A 21,098-nucleotide genomic window follows, 5' to 3' on the forward strand; every position below is an offset into this window, starting at 1 on the left:
AAAAATAAGATGATCTGTATTTGTGGGGGATTTATGGGGTGGCTGGGGAGGCAGACAGGAGGTGAGTATAATCTAATGTTGGATTATTCCAGTCTTCTGGACTGAGTGCCAGTGGAGCATGGAGATGGGAGCTGGTTCACTCGGACTAGTCGGGGAGTTTTCCCGGGGCCAAGAGTGGAGGGGACACAGAATCTTCAAGCTGAGAACTGGGTAGGGAAGGTGTGGAGAGCACATTCTGGTGGAGGGTGTATGTTTGAGCAGACACAGGATTGCAGGTGCTTGGTGTGTGTTCAGGAATCCATGGCTGCGCAGCCTGGGGGCAGGAAATAGCAGTGATCAGCGTTCTGGTTTATTTTCTGTGTGTACAACAACTGTGAATTATTGTGTCCAGACAGACGCTGCCATGATTACTCTTTAGTGTCTATTAATAGTTATTTGGATTTCAGGAATATTTTGATTGACTAGCTTAGTTAAACATTTTTCTTTTGGTTGAGAGTGTAATGAATAAAGGAAAGGGCATGGCCCCGGCTGGGTGGCTCATTGGTTGGAGTGTCGTCCTGTACACCAAAAGGTTGTGGGTTCAATCCCCGGTCAGGGCGTGTATGGGAGGCAACTGATGGATGTTTCTCTTTCACATCGATATTTCTTTCCCTTCCTCTCCCTCTCTAAAATCAGTAAATATATTTTTGGGTGAGGATTTTATAAAAATAGAAGGAAAAAGGCATGGTACATAAATGACAAATTAACATTGGGAATGACATTAGGAATCATTCAGAGGACAGTTCATGAACTAATTGTTCTGTTGTTAGAATATCAGTTTTCAAATTTTCCTAAGAACAGTGCTCTTCTCCTATCTGTTTAGTCTCCTATAGTTTGATTCCAAAGCTTTTGCTGTGCTAGATAGCAATTCTTTTTTTTAAAATATATCTTTATTGATTTCAGAGAGGGGAAAGGAGAGGGAGAGAGAGAGATAGAAACATCAATGATGAGAGAGTCATTGATCGGCTGCAGCCCGCAACCCGGGCATGTGCCCTGACCAGGAATCGAACCCTGATCGCCTGGATCCTAGGTCGACGCTCAACCGCTGAGCCACGCCCGGCCGGGTAGAGAGCAGTTCTGAGTAAACTGAATGTTAAGATTTCAGAGAGTGAAGACCATTCACAGCAGGAAGATGATGCCAGTGCAAGAGGCAGTTTACAAAGGACCAGCTGAGAGAAGACATAATTGGCTTTATCACAGGTGTAAATACACATTCTTTTAGCCATTTTATTAGAAAAAAGAGGCGTAACTGTAGATTACTTAAGTTGTAGAGCTCTACTTTTATTTGACTGTGAGATTAAATAATAAATTTATTCTTTGTTGTAGAAATCGTGATCACTCTTGGCATTCCTTGAAATGTTTTAAACTCTTGGGTATTTTCTTAGCATATTAATGCCTGCCATGTATTTAGTATTCCTTAAAGCTTTCTTGAGAAAGTTAGTGAATGTTCTTTTATGGCGTGTTGCCACGGAGAATGGCTCACATGCCTCATTGTTCTTCACAGTTGTGGAGGCAGGATCAGTGCTGTAACCTTCAACTTTTCCTGTCATTATTGACCACTCCATGCAACGCTGAGTCAGAGCTTCAGGATCCACACTTAGAGAGGGCTGACTGAGGAGATATGCGCAAATTAACTTTATTCTTTGTGTGATTTCTCAATTTTCAATTGATTGATTTACACTATGCCTCTTTCCAAAAACAAATTTGAAGTACCAAAAAAAATAAGTACAGTTAAATAAAATAAAAGATAAGCGAGGAGATTGGTGAGGAGAAAGTAAGATTAGTACTCAGAGTCATGCCATGGGATTCAGTGTTGAAGATGAGATTTGGCTGCAGACATGTTACAGGCCCAGGCAGAGGTCATCAGTGTGATCTATGTTAGCTGTCCAGAAGATGCAGACACTGCACTTGGAGTACAAGTGCTCCTGGTCCTGAAGCTAAAGGAGGGAGCGTCTCTTCTGGGCAGAGAGGAGGGATATGCAGTGTTTTCCAGCACTGAGCAAGCCCAGCAACATGAGGTGCTTCATGGCCCATGGTTCTGCATAAATGTGCAGCTCCTGATGGTCTGGCTGAATCCAGGATGACATGATAGGGTGCTGTGATTGCAGGATGAGAGCAGAACATTCACCTGGTCAGAATTAACCTGCGAGAATCTTGTCGTCCTGCACAGCTATATTTCTTCTAACAGTGAAACAGAGCGCTGTTTCTCTAGGGAGGCATGGAATGAGGAAGTTGGCTTGCATTTAGGTGCTGTGTTGTACAAAAAAATTCTTACCTTCATAGCTTTGGAATGACAGTCAGTGTAGGCCCCGCTCCTGGCATGAGAGGCATGTGGGAACTGAGGTGCCCAAGGGGACAGCACAGGTTCATTTCTCCCCTGGGCGCACACTCTCGGCTGAGAAGTGCTCTCTTTGTTTCTCTCCCTCTGCCCGGCCCCCACCCCAAGTAGTTGAATGAATACGTGCACGCTCACACACATACACTCTCACTCAGAGCAGGCATTGCCAGCTTCTCTGTATCTAGAGAATGGATGGTATATTTGCCTCCCAGGCAGTCAGTCCATCAATATTGTTTCTCATAATTGTACTTTAGGTGACAGGACATGGCTATGTTCTCTGTCTGGAACATAAAATGTAGCTGTTCCGTTTGGGTTAAGGGCAGATCCAAAAGCACGAATAGTCCCCTGAGAGTGGGGTTAGGGTTAGCCTGTGGGGTGGAGGTACAGAGGTCAGACTGCTGCAGTTGGAGCTGTGGCTCTGCCAGTAATTGCCTGAGGACATGGGCACATTGCTTAAACCCCCTCTACTTCAGTTACCTTAAAAATGGAGGGGACAATGTTGGTTTAATACAAAGGTTCAATGAGATAACACATGCAAAGGTTAGTGAAGACGGTGCCTGGAATGTAGCACTCAATGTATGTAATTATTTTGTGTTGTAAGTTAAGGAGCTGGAACAGACAGGCCTAGCCCATCTCCCCACAGAAACAAGTGCAGGCCGTGTTCCCAACAGGACATTTGGAATTAGGCTATTTTTTCTGGCCTGTGATGGTTTTGTCTCTTTTCAGAGAGACTGCGCCTCGGACTATCTTCCAGAGAGTCCTGGATATCTTAAAGAGGTCTTCTCACGCTGTCGAGCTGGCCTGCAGGGACCCGTCCCGAGTGGAACACCTGGTGTCCAGCCTGCAGTTAATAACAGAATGCTTCCGGTGCCTCCGAAATGCTTGCATTGAGTGTTGTGTGAACCAGAACGCCATCAGGTAGTGTCCTTTGTCCCTTCATGTGTGCCTCTCTCTCCCCTCTGTGTCTGTGATTGCCGCTTCTCTCCTACTGGCCTGTCCATTAGGAATCATTTGGGCCTCACTTGTCATCCAGGGGAGAAGTACTCTGAGTACAGAATGGTGTAACCTGCCAGAGTCTGTTTAGCATTAGGGGTTATTTAGGTTTCTCATTTGTATTGATATGTTTCGAGGTACTTGGTTTTATACATAGCGCAGTGATTAGAACCTAATTTTGAGTCGTTGATCCTAGACTCTTAAGTGCATATGTAGCTCCGACCTCTCTTATCTCAGTTGTAAATGTTTTTATTCGTTTCAGGTGTTTTAATCAGTGGCCCTTGTGCTTACTTTGAACAAGGAGCACGTTTTGTAAATGTCTCAGGTGACTTATCTTAAGATTTCCTGAAGATTGTGAAGTTGCCCACTGCACTTTTGTAACATGGTTAAAAGATGAGCAGAACTGCTCAGTGCTATGTGTGTCCTTTGACATGCTGCTCTCTCCTCCCAGAGCTGAGCATCTTTTCTCTTTGATTTTATGGAATCTGCTTTTTATTAAAAATTCTTACTTGAGATGAAGTCAGAAGCCACAAAGAGCATGCTCACCTTTCTTTCCTGAACTTGAACATAGACGAGCCTCCAGGCCTCCCTGTCACTGCCGTGATGGGCAAAGTCGGGCTGGCCAGAGCCACTGGAGGGACGCCCTGCGCTGCTTAGACAGTTCTGATACCTGAGGCTTCTATATGATTAATGACATTTTTAAGATGAAAGGAGAGGGGAAAAAAGCTAGAGTTGTTTAACTTTAATTCTAAACCAAACCTGCCATCCATTTGCAGATAAATGGATAGAATCAATTATAATCTTGATAATAATAGTCAACATTTAAAAACATAACTAGTTATGTGCTGGAAGAGTGGGCCAGAGGCAGGTTTCTTTTGTTTCTAGGCAGGGAGGCTCTCTAGTGTGATGGGGGTGGGGAGGAGAGCTCAGAGCAGAAGCTAGCTGTGGGCTGGCAGGGTCATCTTAGCGCTTTGCCAGCCCACAGGGAAGGAAGCGAGCATTCCCAGGATCGACCCTAAGCACCAGGCTTTGTAACCCAAGGGCTTGACCTGCAGTGTCTTGGGAAACCCTGAGAACAAACTCAAGAAATAGTACGCTGCTACTTTTCCATTTCTACAGAGGAAGACCTGATCCCATTGTCCCCCCTGAGACCCCAGGACACACTCCCCATCTCTGGACCCTTAATATGCTCCTGACCCTGAAGTCCTCTTTGCCCTGTGGGGTCACCTGTTCACAGGCTTGGGGAGCATGATGGAGCACCTTTGGAGGCTGTTATTCTGCTGGCCACAGGAACTGTCAGCAGCAGGCTCAGCTCTGTTTCTGGATCACTTGAAATGCAGGCCTCGGAGGGTGTCTAACTTTGTCTCATTGAACAATGTGACACAGGAACTTGGATGCAGTCGGTGTCGCGGTGGACTTGATTCTTCTCTTCCGGGAACTGCGAGTGGAACCGGAAGTCCTGCTGCCAGGTAACCTGCAGCACATGTTATGAATTATTTATATCTTCGAAAATGGTTTAGAAACTAAACACTGAGTATTCATCCTTCATTAAAGCAAATGTTCTGTGATGATATAGGGAAACTTTATTAGTGATATTGAAGAATTATCAGTAAAAATGTTGCAGCAGCCTGGCCGGTTTGGCTCAGTGGTTGAGTGTCGACCTGTGAACCAGGAGGTCATGGTTTGATTCTCAGTCAGGACAACGCCTGGATTTCAGGCTCCATCCCCAGTTGGGGGGGCAGGGGGGTGCAAGCATAGGTTGATGCTCAGCCACTGAGCCACACTGGCTGGTGAGACAGGCATTTGGATAGTTTAAGGCCCCTGGCCCCCGGCCCCCGGCCGTGGTACTTTGTTATGCAGGTGCTGATTTAGGTGTCGGGTGTGATCCTAACAGTGACCAAAAAATCCCTGCCCTCAGGATGCTTGTGTTCCATTGAGGGGAACCAGTTGCTAAATGTGTTAAAGAAATAAATGTATAGTGACAGAATGGCAAGTTAGCGCTGATGGTTAGTGGCTGCTGATGTGGGATTAAGAGAAAAACCAAGCTTTTTATTTTCAAGGCCAGGAAACTTTTCTAGACTTTTTTTGAATGTTTTTGATTCTTGAACTATTAGCATTAACACTTCGCTGAACAAGGGTTATTACCTAAACATCATATTTTAAAAACATGGAATTTTAATATATCTTTATCCAAATAATGAAATACTTTATTGGTAAACTTAAGTCACTTAAGAAAATCTCAATATAAATATCTGGCTTTTAAGTAGATGTAGTTAAAAATAAAAATTCTTTTTAGTAAAGAAATTATATCATAATTCAACAAATACTTCTTTAAGTGAGAACTCTTCAGCTGTATTTAAAATGATTTGATTTATAAATTGATTTATGTACAATTCTTAATGCATATACTTATGTAAAGTGAGGCATACTTACCTTCATGTCAATGTGCACACTGCTGTGGGAAGGTGGATAGAGAATGGAGGTCATGGTCTCTCTCTACAGGCAGGGAAACTGAGGCACCGAGTGAAATAGGCTAAATTAGCTGTTAGAGGTGCTGCCTGGCTTGGTTTAACTCTCATTCTATTCTGTGATTTCTTAGTGTTTTTATTTAAAGCTCATGTGTTCAAGTTCCTGCGTCTTTCTGTTTGATTTAGAATTCTTCCTTTGGGAAATTGTAATTGTTTTTTGAATTAAGTTATCTAAGAATTTACAGATTGTTCTCAATTTTTTAAAAACAGCAGTAATTTTTCAAATACTCTCAAAAAATTGATAGGATGTAAGATTTAGTTTTAAAGTGAAAGTTATTTTTGTTGCTTTGTTTTATAATAAAACGGAAGCCTTAGTGCTCAACTTGGGGGATTAAAAATCAGCAAGACAGATTTCACTCCCTTGGGTGGAAAGGCAGCTATTTCTGAAGTCTGTGTGTGGTAAGTTTGTGCAGAAAGAGCTCAGGACAGACTATGCTCTGTAATTGCTGAAAAATACAAATGTGGTAGGTAGTGTGTCCCTGGCAGCGCCGGAGCCATGGTGGGCAGCAGATTTCTCTGGTGACGACGTGCCCTGACATGAGATGCCAGGAGGAAGAGCCCCACGAGCAGACACTGTGATTAACCAGTGATCTTCCCCTGAAATTACCCCCTTTCTCTCCGTCTCATCAGCTCTCCCTCTTTTCTCGTTTTCATCAGTATGATACAGCCCCGTTTTCCATCTTCAGATACCTTCCCTGGGCTCCACGTGCCCTCGGTCCATCATCCCTTTCTCTGCGCTCCCACACCTGCTGCAAATATTTGTTACTTAGTGTTTACAATACATGATAGAGTATTTCATCTCGCAGGATTAATTTCTCTTCACTGAAGCAAGCAGATGATCTACCAAAAATTTAAAGGAGCTGATTTCTGAAACGTTTTATGAACTCGTTTGAAATTGATGAGTACATTGGTTGTTGGGTTGTGAGCTTGACTGGTCACTGATATGCACTGGTTAGAGAGAGACTGGATCTTTACAGACCTGTTTTATGTTAGGTGTATGAAGGTTGTACACAATTTAGGTAGCTACAGTTATATCAGCTTATTTTTTTATTGACATGAGATGCACATAAGATAAAAATAACCATTCTAAACTGAGCGGCATTTAGTGCTTTCACAGGGTTGTACGTCTACCACTTCTATCTTGCAGATATTTTCATGGCCCCAGAAGGTAACCCTGTGCCCTCTGAGCAGCCGTATTCCATTTCCTACTACCCTGAGTCCCTGGCAACTACCGTTCTGCGTTTTGTCTATGGATTTACCTGTTTTGGCTATTTCCTGTAAATGAAATCATAAAATTATGAGATCTTTTGTGTCTGGCTTTTTCACTTAGCATGATGTGTTTTGAGGTTCATTCATGTTGTCGTGTGCATCGGAACTTTATTTTTAATGTCTGAATGACAGCACTGAATGCTCATACCCACTTTCTCCATCCATTCGTTCATGGTGGTATCCAGGCTGTTTCCACCATTTAGCTATTGAGCCACCTGTATACATGCATGTGCATGTACCTGCCTTCCATTCCTGTGGGTAGATACCTAGCAGTGGAATTGCTGGGTTAACTTTAGATTTACATTTTTAAGAAACTGTCAGACCTTTTCAGAGCAGCCAAACCATTTTCTCCAGCAATGTACAAAGTTCCAGTTTCTCCACATCCTTGCCAAAGTTTATTTCCCTTTATTTAGATTATATCCATCCTGGTGGGTATGAAGTGGTTTCGATTTGCATTTTCCTAATGATCAGTGATATTGAAGAACTCATGTGCTTGTTGGTCATCAGTCCTCACTGGGGAAATGTCTATTCAAGTCCTTGGCCCAGTTTTTAATTGGGCTGTTTGTCTTTTTCTTGTCAGATTATAAGAGTTACTTATATATTGTGGATACTAGGAATTATGTGGAATTTATAGATCCTTTTGGGGAGAATTGCCATGTTAATGATACTGTGTCTTCCAGTCTGTATGGAACATCTGTTTATTTAATACTTCAGTTGGGTCAGTGTCAGGTGGAGAACTTGTTATAGGCAAAGTTGGAAGGCTGTTCCAACTTGTTACAGGCAAGAGTTGCGGCAAGAAGGAAAACAAGCTAAGTTTTCTCACTGCTTTCTTGAAAAAGGCAGCTAATGAGGCTGCTGAATTTAATTTGGAATTCAACAATGAAATTTGGATTCAACAATGAAACTTAAAAAATATTCACAGTATGTTAGTTCAAACCTATTATAAGTCTTTTAAAAGGTATTCTGGTTCCTAATGAAGTTCGTGCACTATTTTTTGACTATTTCTCTGTGAGAACCTTGTTCTTGGTAGAATTTTAGCAGGGTATCTGTGCCAGTTTTTTGTTAACCACTTTTGAGGTAAGAACTATAATTACATTGTCAAAATAATATTTAGAGTATTATTTTCAGAGAATAATTACAGTGGTGTGACGAATATATTATGCTCATCAAATTTTGTGTAAACACAAGCATGAGTTATTTTAATTGAGTTATTGGTGTTGTTTTTGGCTTTTATTCTTTTCTAATCTGTAAAAATAATGTTGGGATTTTTGAGGGGCTTTGTAACATTCGCAGTATTTACATAAAGATCATTTGATAAGCTGTTTGGTAAAAGTAAACTGTCATTTGTCCATGTCTGGAGTTTTCTTTTCTTGTTTCTGGGACATCTTAAAACCTTTCCTTCCCAGAACTGTGTTCTGATTCACAGTTACTGATGAGTTGTTGGCTCAGTTGGCTTTCAGACCAGCTTACGTTGTTGCCCTTTTTTATGTTCAGTTTTACAAGGTTTGAGTGTTAAAATATTCTAAAATACTCAGTAGAAATATAAATGCCATTTAAAACTGTGACTTATTTTGAGGTTAAAAATAAAGAGTTTTTTAAATTATAAACATTTTATAATTTTATTATAGAGTAATTTTTAAAAACTCTGAAAAGTAGAAAGAAAAATAATCATTGCTATCTGTGCAGGCGACAGTAAACAAACACTTGGCTTGGTTTTTAATCATTTTCAGTATTCGAATATATGGGTGTGTATGTGTAGGTGCAGTTTTGTATCCTGCGTCCTTGTTTTAGATAAGAATATTAATTTAATTCAGTTTTGAGGTTCTTGGCTCTTCATTTTCTTTGTGTACTTTTTAAATTTCAGTGTTTTGATTTTTGGCCACAGTTTTGCAGCTCCCCTTTGAACCACCAGTTGTTGGGTTAGCCTGAGTAAGAGAATGGTGCGGCACGTTACTCCCCTTACCCTGCCAGTCATTACAGCTGCTCTGCCTTTGAGGTTTTGGAGCCAGCAGCCTGCGCAGTGCTCAGACAGGGTTTGAAGGAAAGGCCCAGGCTCTGGCCTAGGACAGTCCAAGGCCAGCTTCTCTCTTCTAGCAAAGCAGAGATCTAGAAAGTTTAAGGTCTTTGGAAGTTCACTTGCCCTTAAAGATGTCCCTTAGTTGATTCCTGGTGGGAATTCCTTTAATGGAGCAAAAAGTTTCATTTCAACTCAGATTTTCTGTTGGCTTTTGACCTTTTCGTGGTCAGCTTTAATCCCGGTCCCTGGGAAGGGCCAACGTTGTTTTGCCAGATGTACTGATACCACTTACAAGCTTCATGTCCTGAGTAAGTCAGTAACCATTTGAACTTTGGTCTCCTCTTGTGTAAAGGGGACAGAACCTTAATACCTCCGTTATAAGGTTGTCATGGGGTACCGGGAGGGACCATGACTCGGAACGTGCTTTGAAGCACTCCTAAGAAGTTTCTGGCTGTTGGACACTGCTGGTCAATAGGTTCTGCAGGAGTAATCACCAGAGAAACACCACAGGAGGCCACTGCGAGGCCATGCTAGAGAGCTGGGGACTGCAGAAGCCTGGGCCGTGGTCCCCAGAGCCCAGAGAGGAAATCCTGCTCCTCCTGCGCTCCTCCCACGCCTCTGCTGCCAAGGCTGACCCTGCCACCCCACAGTGGAGACACACCTGAAGGGCCCCCCTCTCCTTTTGCAGGGCAGGCGCTGAAAGGCTTACTTGGAGCTGAGAGGCACTGACTGATAACTGGTACCCACTCAAAAATATTGTGCACGCAGCCTGTGGAACAGGCTCCTGGGCTCTGGGATGTAAAAGTCCTTAAAGACCCTTGTGTTCCTGTTGCATTACATCCTCACAAACACTTTGGTATTTTCTGACTGTATTTTTGCCAGTCTGGTGGATATGTAGTAGAATCTCATGCTTTTTCCCATGGGGTTGAACACTTTTCACGTGTGTGTGTATGTGTGTGTATTTGCTTTTTGGCTATCTTATTAAGTGTTTTTCAAGTTCTTGGGTTTTTTTAATTTAGATTGATTGTCTTTTTAAATGATTTCTAAGAGCTCTTTTAACATACTCTGTATATGAAGCCTGTTTCATTTGTGTTCTGTGTCTTTTCTGATTCTATGGATAGTTTTCTTTGTTGTTGTTTTGTGGTGTCTTGAGGAAAAAAATAGTGTTAAGTTTAATGTAGTTTATTAATATATAGTTTATTAATATTTTCCTTTTGGGTATTATTTATGTGTCTTGTTTAAAAATCTTATTCTACACTTGTTTTTTAAAAACCCCTTTCTACTTTGACTTTTTTACATTTAGTTTAGTGCATGGGATTGAATTTCTGTTTTGTGAGCAAGGAGCCCAGTTTCCATTTTCCATTACTGGCCTCTGGTTGTCCCAGTATTATATATTTGAAAAGACTGACTCTTACTCAGCTGTCTGCTGTGACGTCCCTGTTGTTAGTCACATGTCAGTGTAGGTCTGAGTCTGGTTCTTGTCCTGTTCCGTTTTCTGTTCTATTGTTTTGTTTATCTGTTTCTGCCCCAGGTCCACACTGTCTTACCCGTAGTTGCTACTGTCCTGTGAAAACAAATCCTCTCATCTCATTGTTTTGAACAGCATTGTCTTGTCAGAGTACATAGACACAGAAACATACACACGTCCTGTGGTGTGTGAAATTACAGCGCGCGCGCGCGCGCACACACACACACACACACACACACACACCACACACACCCCCCCCCCCCCCCCGGTTGTGATTCAGACTGGAATTGCATTTACTTTCTAGTCCTCTAATCTGTGAACATGGTCTAATTCTTACTTATTTAGTTCTACTTTAATATCTAGTTTTAGAATTTTTGTAGCGGCATACATTTGTAGTTGTATGTTTGATGCTTTTATAAATGGGGTCCTTTCTTGATTTTTTTTTGCTCATTTCTTGTATATAGAAATATTATGCATTTTAAAATATTGACTTTGTATCCAGCAATGTTTATAAGCTGTTTTATTAATTCAGATAACTTACAGGTTTAACATATATTTCCCACATAGATTAGAAATGACATTTCACCTGCTGGAGGTAAAGTGACAGCTTAGTTTCTCCTTTCCTGCTTCTTGGGCCTTTGTGTTCTTGTCCTGCCGACTGAGATCTCTGCAGCGTGGACCAGGGGTGGGAAGAGCAGGACCTGGGCTCATTCCCTTTCAAAAGGAACGCTCTCTGCAGTTGGCGGCCCATTATAACGTGTGCTGTGGGTTTTGTGTTGATACTTTGAGGTTAAAGAAGCCCCCTTCTATTCTTTGATGGCTAGGAGTTTTTTTGTTTAGTTTTAAATTATGAATGGGTGTTAAATTTTATTAAATATGTTTTCTGCAGTATTTCAGATGATCATATGATTCTGTCTTTTACAGATTGATGTGGTCAATTACAAATTTTGATTTCTAATGTTAGAGCAGCTTTCAGTGCAGGTATGAATTCAACGTTGTCATGTTAAGTGTTACTGGATTCATTTTGCTAGCATATTGTTTCGTACCGTGAGTGTTACCTTCCATTCCGATACCGTCCTTACTCTGTCTCACAGTTATGCTAGCCTCAAGAATTGGTTTGGGAGTCTACTCCTTCTTTTTGTGTTCTCTGGAAGAGTTGTGTAAATTGGAATTTTTTTTTCCTTGAATGTGAACTGGCCGTATTCTGGTCTGGGGTTTTCTTTTGGGGAAAGTATTTGACTACTGGTTCAATTTCCGTAATGGCTAGGGGACTCTTCAGGCTTTTCCTGAATATTTTACAGAGTCAGTTTTTGTTATATTCTAGGGTTTCAGTTCTTTTATTTAAATTTTAAAGCATTTTGGCATAATGTTATTTGTAATATTTTACAGTTTTCCTTTTTTATGTCTGCAAGATCTATGGCAGTGTTCTCTTTTTCATTTCTGAAAAATTTTCTTTGTTATTTGTGCTTTTTTCTCTTTTGCTCAATCTTCCCAAAGGATGATCAGTATTGAGCTTCTTAAAGAAATCAATTTTAGGTTTGTTGATACTCTCTTCTTTTTCTTAAATTGTTTACAATTTTAATAATTTCTTGCTCTTCATCTTTATTTTCTTCCTTCATTTTGGGGTGTTACTTTGCCATTCTGTTTATAATTTCACAAAAAGACTGCTTAGCTCATTGATTTCCGTCATTCATCTTTCCCAGCATGTGCATTTTAAAGCTGTGAATTTCCCTTTGTTCTGTTTTAGTTGCATCTCAAAAGTTTTGGTTGGTAGTATTTTTGTTAACATTATGTTTGAAATATTTCATTTTCATTATGATTTCTCTTTTGACCCCATGGGTTATTTAGAACTATATCTCTTAGTTTTAAACAATGGGGATGTTCTAATTATTTGGGGGATTTATTTCTAGTGTAATTGCAGTGTGGTAAGTGAATACTATTCATATATCAGTTTTTTAAAATTTGCTGAGGTTGTCTTTCCCTCTATGATATGGTGAAATACTGTTTTGCAGTGGAAGCATGTATATGCTGCAGTTTTTAAAAAATTTCCTTTTTATTAAAATCACATTCATATATAACTACTGAGTAGAGCTTCTGATAAGCTTGAGGTAACACTCATACCATACTGGGTTGCTGCGATCACAGGGATACATCCAGAGTTGTGATGCTTTATAACTGTGTACCTTTGGTCAAGTTACTGATAACCTCTGTGGGCCTTGGTTTCCTGTGCTCTCTAATGAGGATGAAAGTACCTGTCTCAATAATAAGATTATTTTAAGGATTTATACCCTAAGCACTCAAGGTTTCCAGTTAGAGTCTCTGACCACAGGACCAAACACGTTTTAATTTGAAATTTGAAAACCTGACTTTTAAGCTGACATTTATCAAGTCCATATTATGTGCTAGTAGAGGGTGGCCAGGTGAGCATTTAATGTGTTCCCTACTACACGCCCAACACTTTTAGGCAGTTCACATTTCATCCTTACAATAGCTTTCAAAATAGGTACTGTCGGCCCCATTATATGATGAGGAAATTAGATCTTACTAAATTAAGTAACTTGTGCAGGTTCACACTAAAAGTTGGGAATTGAACTTAGGTCGTCATTTGTGGGTTTTTTTGGTCACTAAACAGTTTTATTTTACTATTCTTTTAAAAAAAAAATTTTTTAAGGGACTTCATTTTTCAGAACAGCTTTAAGTTCACAGCAGAATTGAGAAGAAGGCACAGAGATTTCTCATGTGTCTCCTGCCCCCAGACCTGCACACCTTTCCCACCATCGACACCTGGTACCAGAGTAGTTCATTTGTTACAATCGACGAGCCTACACCGACGCCTCGTGGCACCCGGAGCCCGCAGTTTACATCAGGCTCGCTCTCGGTGTGGTACATTCTGTGAGTGTGGGCCACTGTGTAATGACTCGCACCCACCATTGCGGTGTGATAAAGGGTAGTTCCACTGCCCTAAAAGCCCTCCGTGTCCCGCCGACTCATCCCTCCCTCCCTAACCCCTGGCAACCACTGTTCTTTTTACTGTCTCCATAGTTTTGCCTTTTCCAGAGTGTCATCTAGTTGGAATCATACAGTTGGCAGCCTTTTCAGATTGGCCTCTTCCACTTAGTCATAAGCATTTAAGTTTCCTCTCTGTCTTTTCACGGCTTGCTAAGTAAGTCCTTTTTAGCTCTGAATACTGTGCCATTGTATGGATGTACCACAGTTTGTTTATCCATTTACCCATTGAAAGACATCTTGGTTGCTTCCACCTTTTGGCAATTATGAAGAAAGCTGCTATAAACATTTGTGTGCAGGTTTTTGTGTGGACATAAGTTTTCAGTTCCTTTAGGTAAATATCAAGGAGTATGATTACTGGGTTGTACGCTAGAGCGTGTTTAGTTTTGTTAAGAAATCGCCCAACTTTTCCAGAGCGGCTGCACCATTTGCATTCCCACCCGCAGTGAGAGAGTTCTTGCTGCTCCACAGCCTCACCAGCATCTGGTGTTTTCAGCATTCTAGATTTTGTCCTTTATTGCTGGGGATCAAGCCTGCAACCGAGGTCCATGCCCTTTGCCAGAGTCACAGCCTGGACCCTTCAGTCTGTGGGCTGACACTAACTGCTGAGCCAAACCGACTAAGGCTTGTCTATTATTTTGCACTTTTATTTGGTGAAATATTCTAAACGTGTCAACAAGGTGGTTAATAAATCACATTCAGATCTTTTAAATATATTGATATTTTTGTCTGCTTACTCCCTAAGTTATTGAGAAAGGTGTATTACAATTGCCCAAATTAATTGCTGATTTTTCTCTTTATAGTGTTGTCAGTTTTTCTTTTATTTATGTATTTGAGTACATGTTATGAGGTCATTCCAGTTTAAAATTGTTACTAAATCTTTCTGGTGAATTAAGTCATTCTGAAATGACTTTTTACAAAATTCCTCTGTAATGCTTTTTGCCTTAAGCATTAGCCTTGAAGTTTATTATGTCTGATTTTAAATGGTCTATGATGTTCTTTTTAGGCTGGTATTTGCCTTTTTTACCATGCTTTAACTTTAAAAACTCTAGTGTAAGAGTAACATTTTAAAAATTGGAGTACATAATATTGGAATATGTACTGTAATATTACTGAATATGTAATTACAGGTATATTTGTGTTTACTTTTATAATCTTTTCCAGAAGTTAACTTTGTAGAGTACATGGCTTTGTAAGGCATTTTAATGGTAATGCCACGCACAGTTTCATGTGGCCAGAGACCTTTATAGTTAAAAGACGCTAACAGAAACTTCCTGTTTACTAATATTGGGAATGTTTCTTATTAAGATGTATTTATTCATTGTGTTAAAAAGATTTTTTAATCATATATCTTTTTTACTTTTATAAATTCTTAGCTTTCCGCTGTGGCCTGCAGTTTTTAGGCAATATTGCCTCACGGAATGAAGACTCCCAGGCGATCGTTTGGGTGCATGCTTTCCCAGAACTCTTCTTGTGAGTATACTGATAAGAGTTTTTCTAACTTCTGAAAAGACTGTGGTATATCATTCCATTTACATGAAGTTCAAAAACAGGAAAACAAACCTTTGCTTATAGAAATAAGGAATGTGGTTTTTCTTGGTGCATGGTGGTGGGTTCAATACTGGCTGAGAGGGCATGAGCATGTCTTCTGGGGTTCTGAGGTGGGTGGTGATTGCATAGGTGTATACGTGTCTAAAAGTGGATTGGTTTTTGATTTGTGCCTTTTGTTGTGTGTCAGCTTCACTTTAAGAAAATAAAAGTTTGGGTTAAAATGAGAAATATTGTCCTTAGCAGACACTATAATTTATAAGAAAAAAGCCATCAAAGATTGAAGTGTGGGCAGTGAGTTATAATCACTCGTGTTTATTGTTCACTTCCCATGTGCTGGCACAGCGCTGTTTTGGTGGATGTGGACACCTGTTGGTATGGGTACCAGCCTGCTTATCTAGCTTGGTTCAGGTACTTTTCCTGGTGACCTCCTGCTTTGTTCTGAGCGGCTCTGTTAGTTCATAAGAAGTTGAAATTGAGTGAAAAGGTGAGCAGGTGATGGAGGCAGGAGAGGGAAGGGGAAAAGCTCTGTCTGGGAGCAGAGGCCTGGTTTCTAATCCTGGCTGTGTTGCCACCAAATGGAGTGACTTTGGTAGTGGCAACAATATTAGCAGGACAGCAGCTGTTGTTCGAATGTCCTGAGCTGGGTACATCTGTATATTTCCCTGTTCTGTGCCCAGCCCTGCAGGTAAGTGGTGCTGTTCCTGTTTGGACAGATGAGGGAATTGACGCTTAGTGCTGGTAAATGGCAGAGCTGGAATATAACCCCTCTGCCTGCATTCTTCATTGCCTTCCCTAGTTGCATAGGTTTTTCTGGGTCACCTGCAATGTATGGTGCTCACATCACATAACTCTCATGTTCCTTCTTGCTCACTGAGTATAACTGCCACTCAAATCCCTGCAGATAATTAGAGTTGAAGGCATATATATGTCTGTTACCTGTACGATTAGTAATAATTGAGCTTAGGTAGAAGGAAAGAATTGTGAAATTCAAGCTACAGAAATAAATATTACTTATTATTATTATTATGTTTTTAATCCTTACCTGAGGATATATTTTTATTGATTTTTTTTTTAGAGAGAGAGGGAGGGAGGGAGAGAGAAAAACATCAGTGTGAGAGAGAAACATCCATCAGCTGCCTCCTGTATGTGCCCCAACTGGGGATCAAACTCACAGGCTAAGTATGTGCCCTGATCAGAAATCCACCCTGCAATATTTTGGTGTGCAGGATGATGATGCTCCAACCAGCAGCCACCCAGCCAGGGCAAAAAAATTACTTATTTTTGAGAATTCATTCCTTTAAAACATCTTGGGTGCCTAATGTCTTGCCAGGTTCTGAGCTAGATGAGCAGCATATGGGTAACTTAGAGATACTCATATACCCAAAGAGCTCATGCTGTGGTGGGGGAGATAATGGAATAGGCGAGCACATTGTAGTGTAGGAACAGACCTAACTAGATACATCCAGGTGTCATAGCAACATAGAGGAGAGGCTCTTGACAAGTGCAGGTGCTCAGAGAAGTCATGACAGTTTACCTGGTGCTTGACATATATTACCTCATCCTCACAGAGGCCCGGTGAGGTAGACTGAGGGGCTCTCATTATTGGGTGCCATTTTTATGTCAGAAAACACTGTAAGGGGTTAGGTGATTTCACTCTTGATGTGTTTCTGAGACAAGTATAACCAGATTCTAGCTTTGGCTGGTACTGGCTTTGTGTTTTTGGGCACATAAAGTCATCACATTTTTTATCTGAAATATAAGGCTAATACTTTCTCCTGAAGAGTATTACAAAGTTTAAATGAAAAATAAAATTCTGTCTTATGCATGACCCATAACATAAAAATTAAGACCTTCCTAAGATCACATAGACGATAGGTGGATGAACCAGGCTTTACACTGAGGCACTTGACTCCAAAGTTTATTTCTTGCCAGTACAGCACTTTCCCCTTAAACAGTCTGTCCTTCCTAACTATTAGTGGATGCTTTGTGTTGTGACTAATTTTATACTTGCTGTTTTTATAGTAAACAATGTACTTGTTTCAAAGTGGTGTAATTCTTCATTAAATTGTTAAAAATTCATTATGTACTGAATTTGTTTGTGTGGTTTTTTTTTAAATATATCTTTATTGATTTCAGAGAGAGGAAATGAGAGAGAGAGACAGAGATAGAAACATCAATGATGAGAGAGTCATTGATCGGCTGCCTCCTACACGCCCCTACTGGGGATCGAGCCCGCATCCCGGGCATGTGCCCTGACCAGGAATCAAACCCCGATCGCCTGGATCCTAGGTTGAGGCTCAACCGCTGAGCCACGCCCGGCCGGGCTGTACTGAATTTGTTATTGGGATTATTATTATTTATGTGCTATTATCATATTTTATCATGATGTTCAGTCGTGCTGACACTTTCGTATCTTCATTTGGAAGGTCCTGCTTAAATCATCCAGACAAAAAAATTGTTGCCTATTCTTCAATGATTTTGTTCACATCTCTTAATTCGGAAAGAATGAAAGAACTGGAAGAAAACCTCAATATTGCCATTAATGTCGTAGAAGCGCACCAAAAGCAGCCTGAGTCAGAATGGCCGTGAGTATCACATTAGGAATTTGATTGCTTAAGAACATCCTGATAGATCACTTTCCTTATAGAGACTTTAAGTAAAAATTTGAATTATAATAATTGGACAATAAATTAAAACAACATACATTGACAAAATAAGAAAAGTTTCTCAGTGGTCTTTGTTGTGAGGTATGTATGTTTGTAATTGCCGCGTCTTCTGAGGAATTGATGCTTTCATCACTATAAAATTCAAACATTTTGTTGTATTTCTTTATAAGTTCATTTCTCCTGTTTTCTTTACAGTCTTGTTTTATGTCCGTTTTCCACATAGTGGTCAATGTGTTTAGGGCCCAGATTGTCTCGGGCGGGGAGCCTGGAGCTGCCAGTAATCCCACTTGTATTTCACAGCCATGAACTTTCCCGGTTTTGGCCTCAGTTAGTGCGAACGTTATTGTTCTGTTGGAATTATACCTAATTTAAAAATAATATTTCTGAACATTTGTTTTATTTGAATTACCATTTGCACACAAACAGAAGTTGGTACAAAAATAGATATGTTATTGTGCTTGACTTAGAAAACCTCCCTCAGTTTGCAAGTGTTTTCACATGACGATGAATCATTAGAGTCAAGTTACTAAAAGAAATTTTCTGTGGCCAAATTCTGTTTCACTCGTTAAGTACCATGGATCTATATTATAACCATCTGTAATTTTTTAGCACCATGAAATAAAGGGCAAAAGATCATAAAGGGCAAAATATAAGATCTACTTCAGCATAGTTCAAGTTAAATTATGAAAAGTCACTAGATGGGGTTAGACAGGAAAAGGGAAGTAGTAGTTAACTGCTCTCTTCCGCGGTCCGTATGCTGAATGCTTTGACTTATGTGAGCGGAACTGTGTATTTTGTAAACAAAATTTGGACCACAGAATATCCAGAGGCGTCCAACAAAATTGTTACTTTTCACTGTTAAATATGAACCCATCCCTGAACATTAAGAGAAAAAAAACACTTTTCACCCTCCCACTTCTCAACATGCGATAGCCGACAGTGAGCACAAAACGACATGGTGCTAGAGTTCATGGGTGTAGTATCTTTTCTTGGAAAGGGACAAATGTAAGGTTTCAATAACCTTGGGTCTTTTTGTTTTGGTTCATACAGGAAAGCGTAGGTGAGGAAGGCTTTGGCACTACTCAGTTTGAATTATTGGGATAATGTCCTTCTAAAAATGCTTGTTTCTCTTGTTTGTAGCTGTAAAAGATGTGTTTATGCTCTTAGATAACTCTGGAGGAATCAATCCAAGGGTTGAATTTTGGCATTTGAATCCATCTTAACCTGACGGCCCAGTAAATGTGCGTTAGTAGGTTAGAAAAGAGCAGGTGGGGTCAGTGTGGAATTACAGAGCGGGGGGGGGGGGCTACCTTGTGCTGCCCCTGTGTTGAGGGGTGTGGTGTGCCTGGGGCCTTGTTTTCCTGTTACTGCCTTTCCAAGATTGTATTTTGCCATCACGTACAGATGAGAGCCCTGAGACTCAAGTTAACCAGCTGGACCAGGGTCACAAAGCCAGTGTAGAGAAGAGACAGAGTTGAAAGTTACACTGAGCCTAAGGGTTGCCTTTCTATGCTATGTCACATATTAACTGGAATTATCAGTTACGAGAGGAAGCCTGAATTCAAAGTGAGGGATGAGCTCTTGCAGTTTGGGCCTCTTTCAGCATAAACTTTTATCATCTTGTTGAACTTACACAGTTTCACTACAAAACAAATTCATAACTGTGAGTGGATTATTACTTTTGGGTCAAATTTGAGTTATCCAGTTGATTTATTTTGCATGACAAAGTTTCACTCCCAGATTCCTATCTCCTTTGCTCTAGGGATGTTTCTTGCCTTTTGCATATATATTCAAGTATTTCTTTAACTATAGATATTAGGGAGATAAATATAACTGTCCTTCCTATTGTTGTTTGAATCTGCTCCCTCTCTTCTGTTCTCCTGTGCACTTATATTTCATAGCATATAGCACTTGTTTGTGGGACTGTGAGCTCCCCAATGGCAGGATTTAGTGTTGTATGTTCTTGCAGCCTTAACAAAAAAAAATACCTGCCATGTGACAGGCATGACTTTAGTCATGATTCTTCCAAGTCTTAAGTGCCGGCAGCCCAGCTCAGATGGCACATGCACAGAAGGGAACTTACTGGCCTACAAAACTGAAAAGCCCTAGAGTTACTGGAGTTTTAGGCACAGTGGGTCCAGGGCTGACAGACCTTGTCGGTACTGGCTCCCTGTGTCTCCTTTCCCTCCTGTGCTGGCTTCACTCTTAGGCACCCTCCCTTACTGCCTCTGTTGCTAGAGCCTGTTCTCTATATCTGCCCAAAGTTGACGCGACCCGCAGCCAGTCTTCAGGCCCCTTTTCTATCATTGCTCATTCCTGGGCGATCTTACCTAGTTCCACAGCTTAAAATGCTTTCTAGGTTGATGATTTCCAAATGTACACATCTGGCCTTGGCCTCTCACCAGAGCTCCAGACTTATGTGTACACCTTCCTATTGCATGCTTGCGAGCGATATCCCAACCTTATTAGACTTTCCATTTCCCCACCCTCAGAGCCTGCTGTTGCTCTGCCAGTCTTTATAGTTTCAGTGACCGGTGTCACCATTCACGCTGTGCCGAGGCACAGGCCTTGCTTAAACCCCGAACCTGAGAGTCCAGTCTTGCTTCTCTTACTCTCACCCACTTGCACCCATCAGCCCGTCTGCAGACGGTGCTCCAAAGGTCACCTGTTCCACACCCTCTCTGCTGCGACAACTCTAGGCACCATCTTACGTAGAGAGACGACGGCTGGAACTCTCTCACCTTTCTGCCTCTCAGGTGTCCTCTGAATCACCACACAGTACCCAGGGTGGCCTTTTACAAATCTGCTATAGTGTTTGCCACTCTCTTGCTTAAATAAAGCCTCTGGTGGCTTCCCATGGCACCGAGGAGCAAATTCGAACTACTGTCATGTCTTGGCTCCTGACTAACCTCATTTCATTTCTGACCACCTTCCCCTTGCTCATTACTTCCAGTGGTCTCGCTGCTTTTCTTTGAATGCCTGACTTTGTTTCTCTCCTGAATCTTGACACTTGCTGCTCCTCCTTTGCACGGCCCTTTCCTGCAGGTCTTTACTCACACTCTCTTCAGAGAGACCTTCCTGGCGCCTCACGTTAAATGGAGTTATCCTAAATCTACCTCTTTGCTTTCCTTCCTGGTTTCTTTAGCAGCACTCATCACTACGGAAACGTACCTATTTTACTTTCTTGTTTGTTTGTTTGTTGCTGGGTAATAAGACTAGCCCC

At 41.0% G+C, this 21,098-nt stretch overlaps 1 protein-coding gene across 2 annotated transcripts in view; it reads left to right on the top strand.

Moving 5' to 3' along the window:
* ATXN10 (ataxin 10) overlaps window positions 1-21,098 on the top strand; it is a 122,512-nt gene that overhangs the window by 12,753 nt on the left and 88,661 nt on the right. For both annotated transcript variants that reach the window (XM_087814978.1, XM_087814979.1), the window contains exons 2-5: window positions 3,104-3,295; window positions 4,757-4,839; window positions 15,035-15,131; window positions 17,636-17,794. In XM_087814978.1, coding sequence (XP_087671104.1) covers window positions 3,104-3,295; window positions 4,757-4,839; window positions 15,035-15,131; window positions 17,636-17,794 — 531 coding nt within the window. The remainder of the gene's footprint in view (window positions 1-3,103; window positions 3,296-4,756; window positions 4,840-15,034; window positions 15,132-17,635; window positions 17,795-21,098) is intronic.

Source organism: Miniopterus natalensis, chromosome 2, assembly GCF_054644295.1.
Source record: "Miniopterus natalensis isolate mMinNat1 chromosome 2, mMinNat1.hap1, whole genome shotgun sequence".
In the NCBI taxonomy this organism is placed as follows: domain Eukaryota; kingdom Metazoa; phylum Chordata; class Mammalia; order Chiroptera; family Miniopteridae; genus Miniopterus; species Miniopterus natalensis.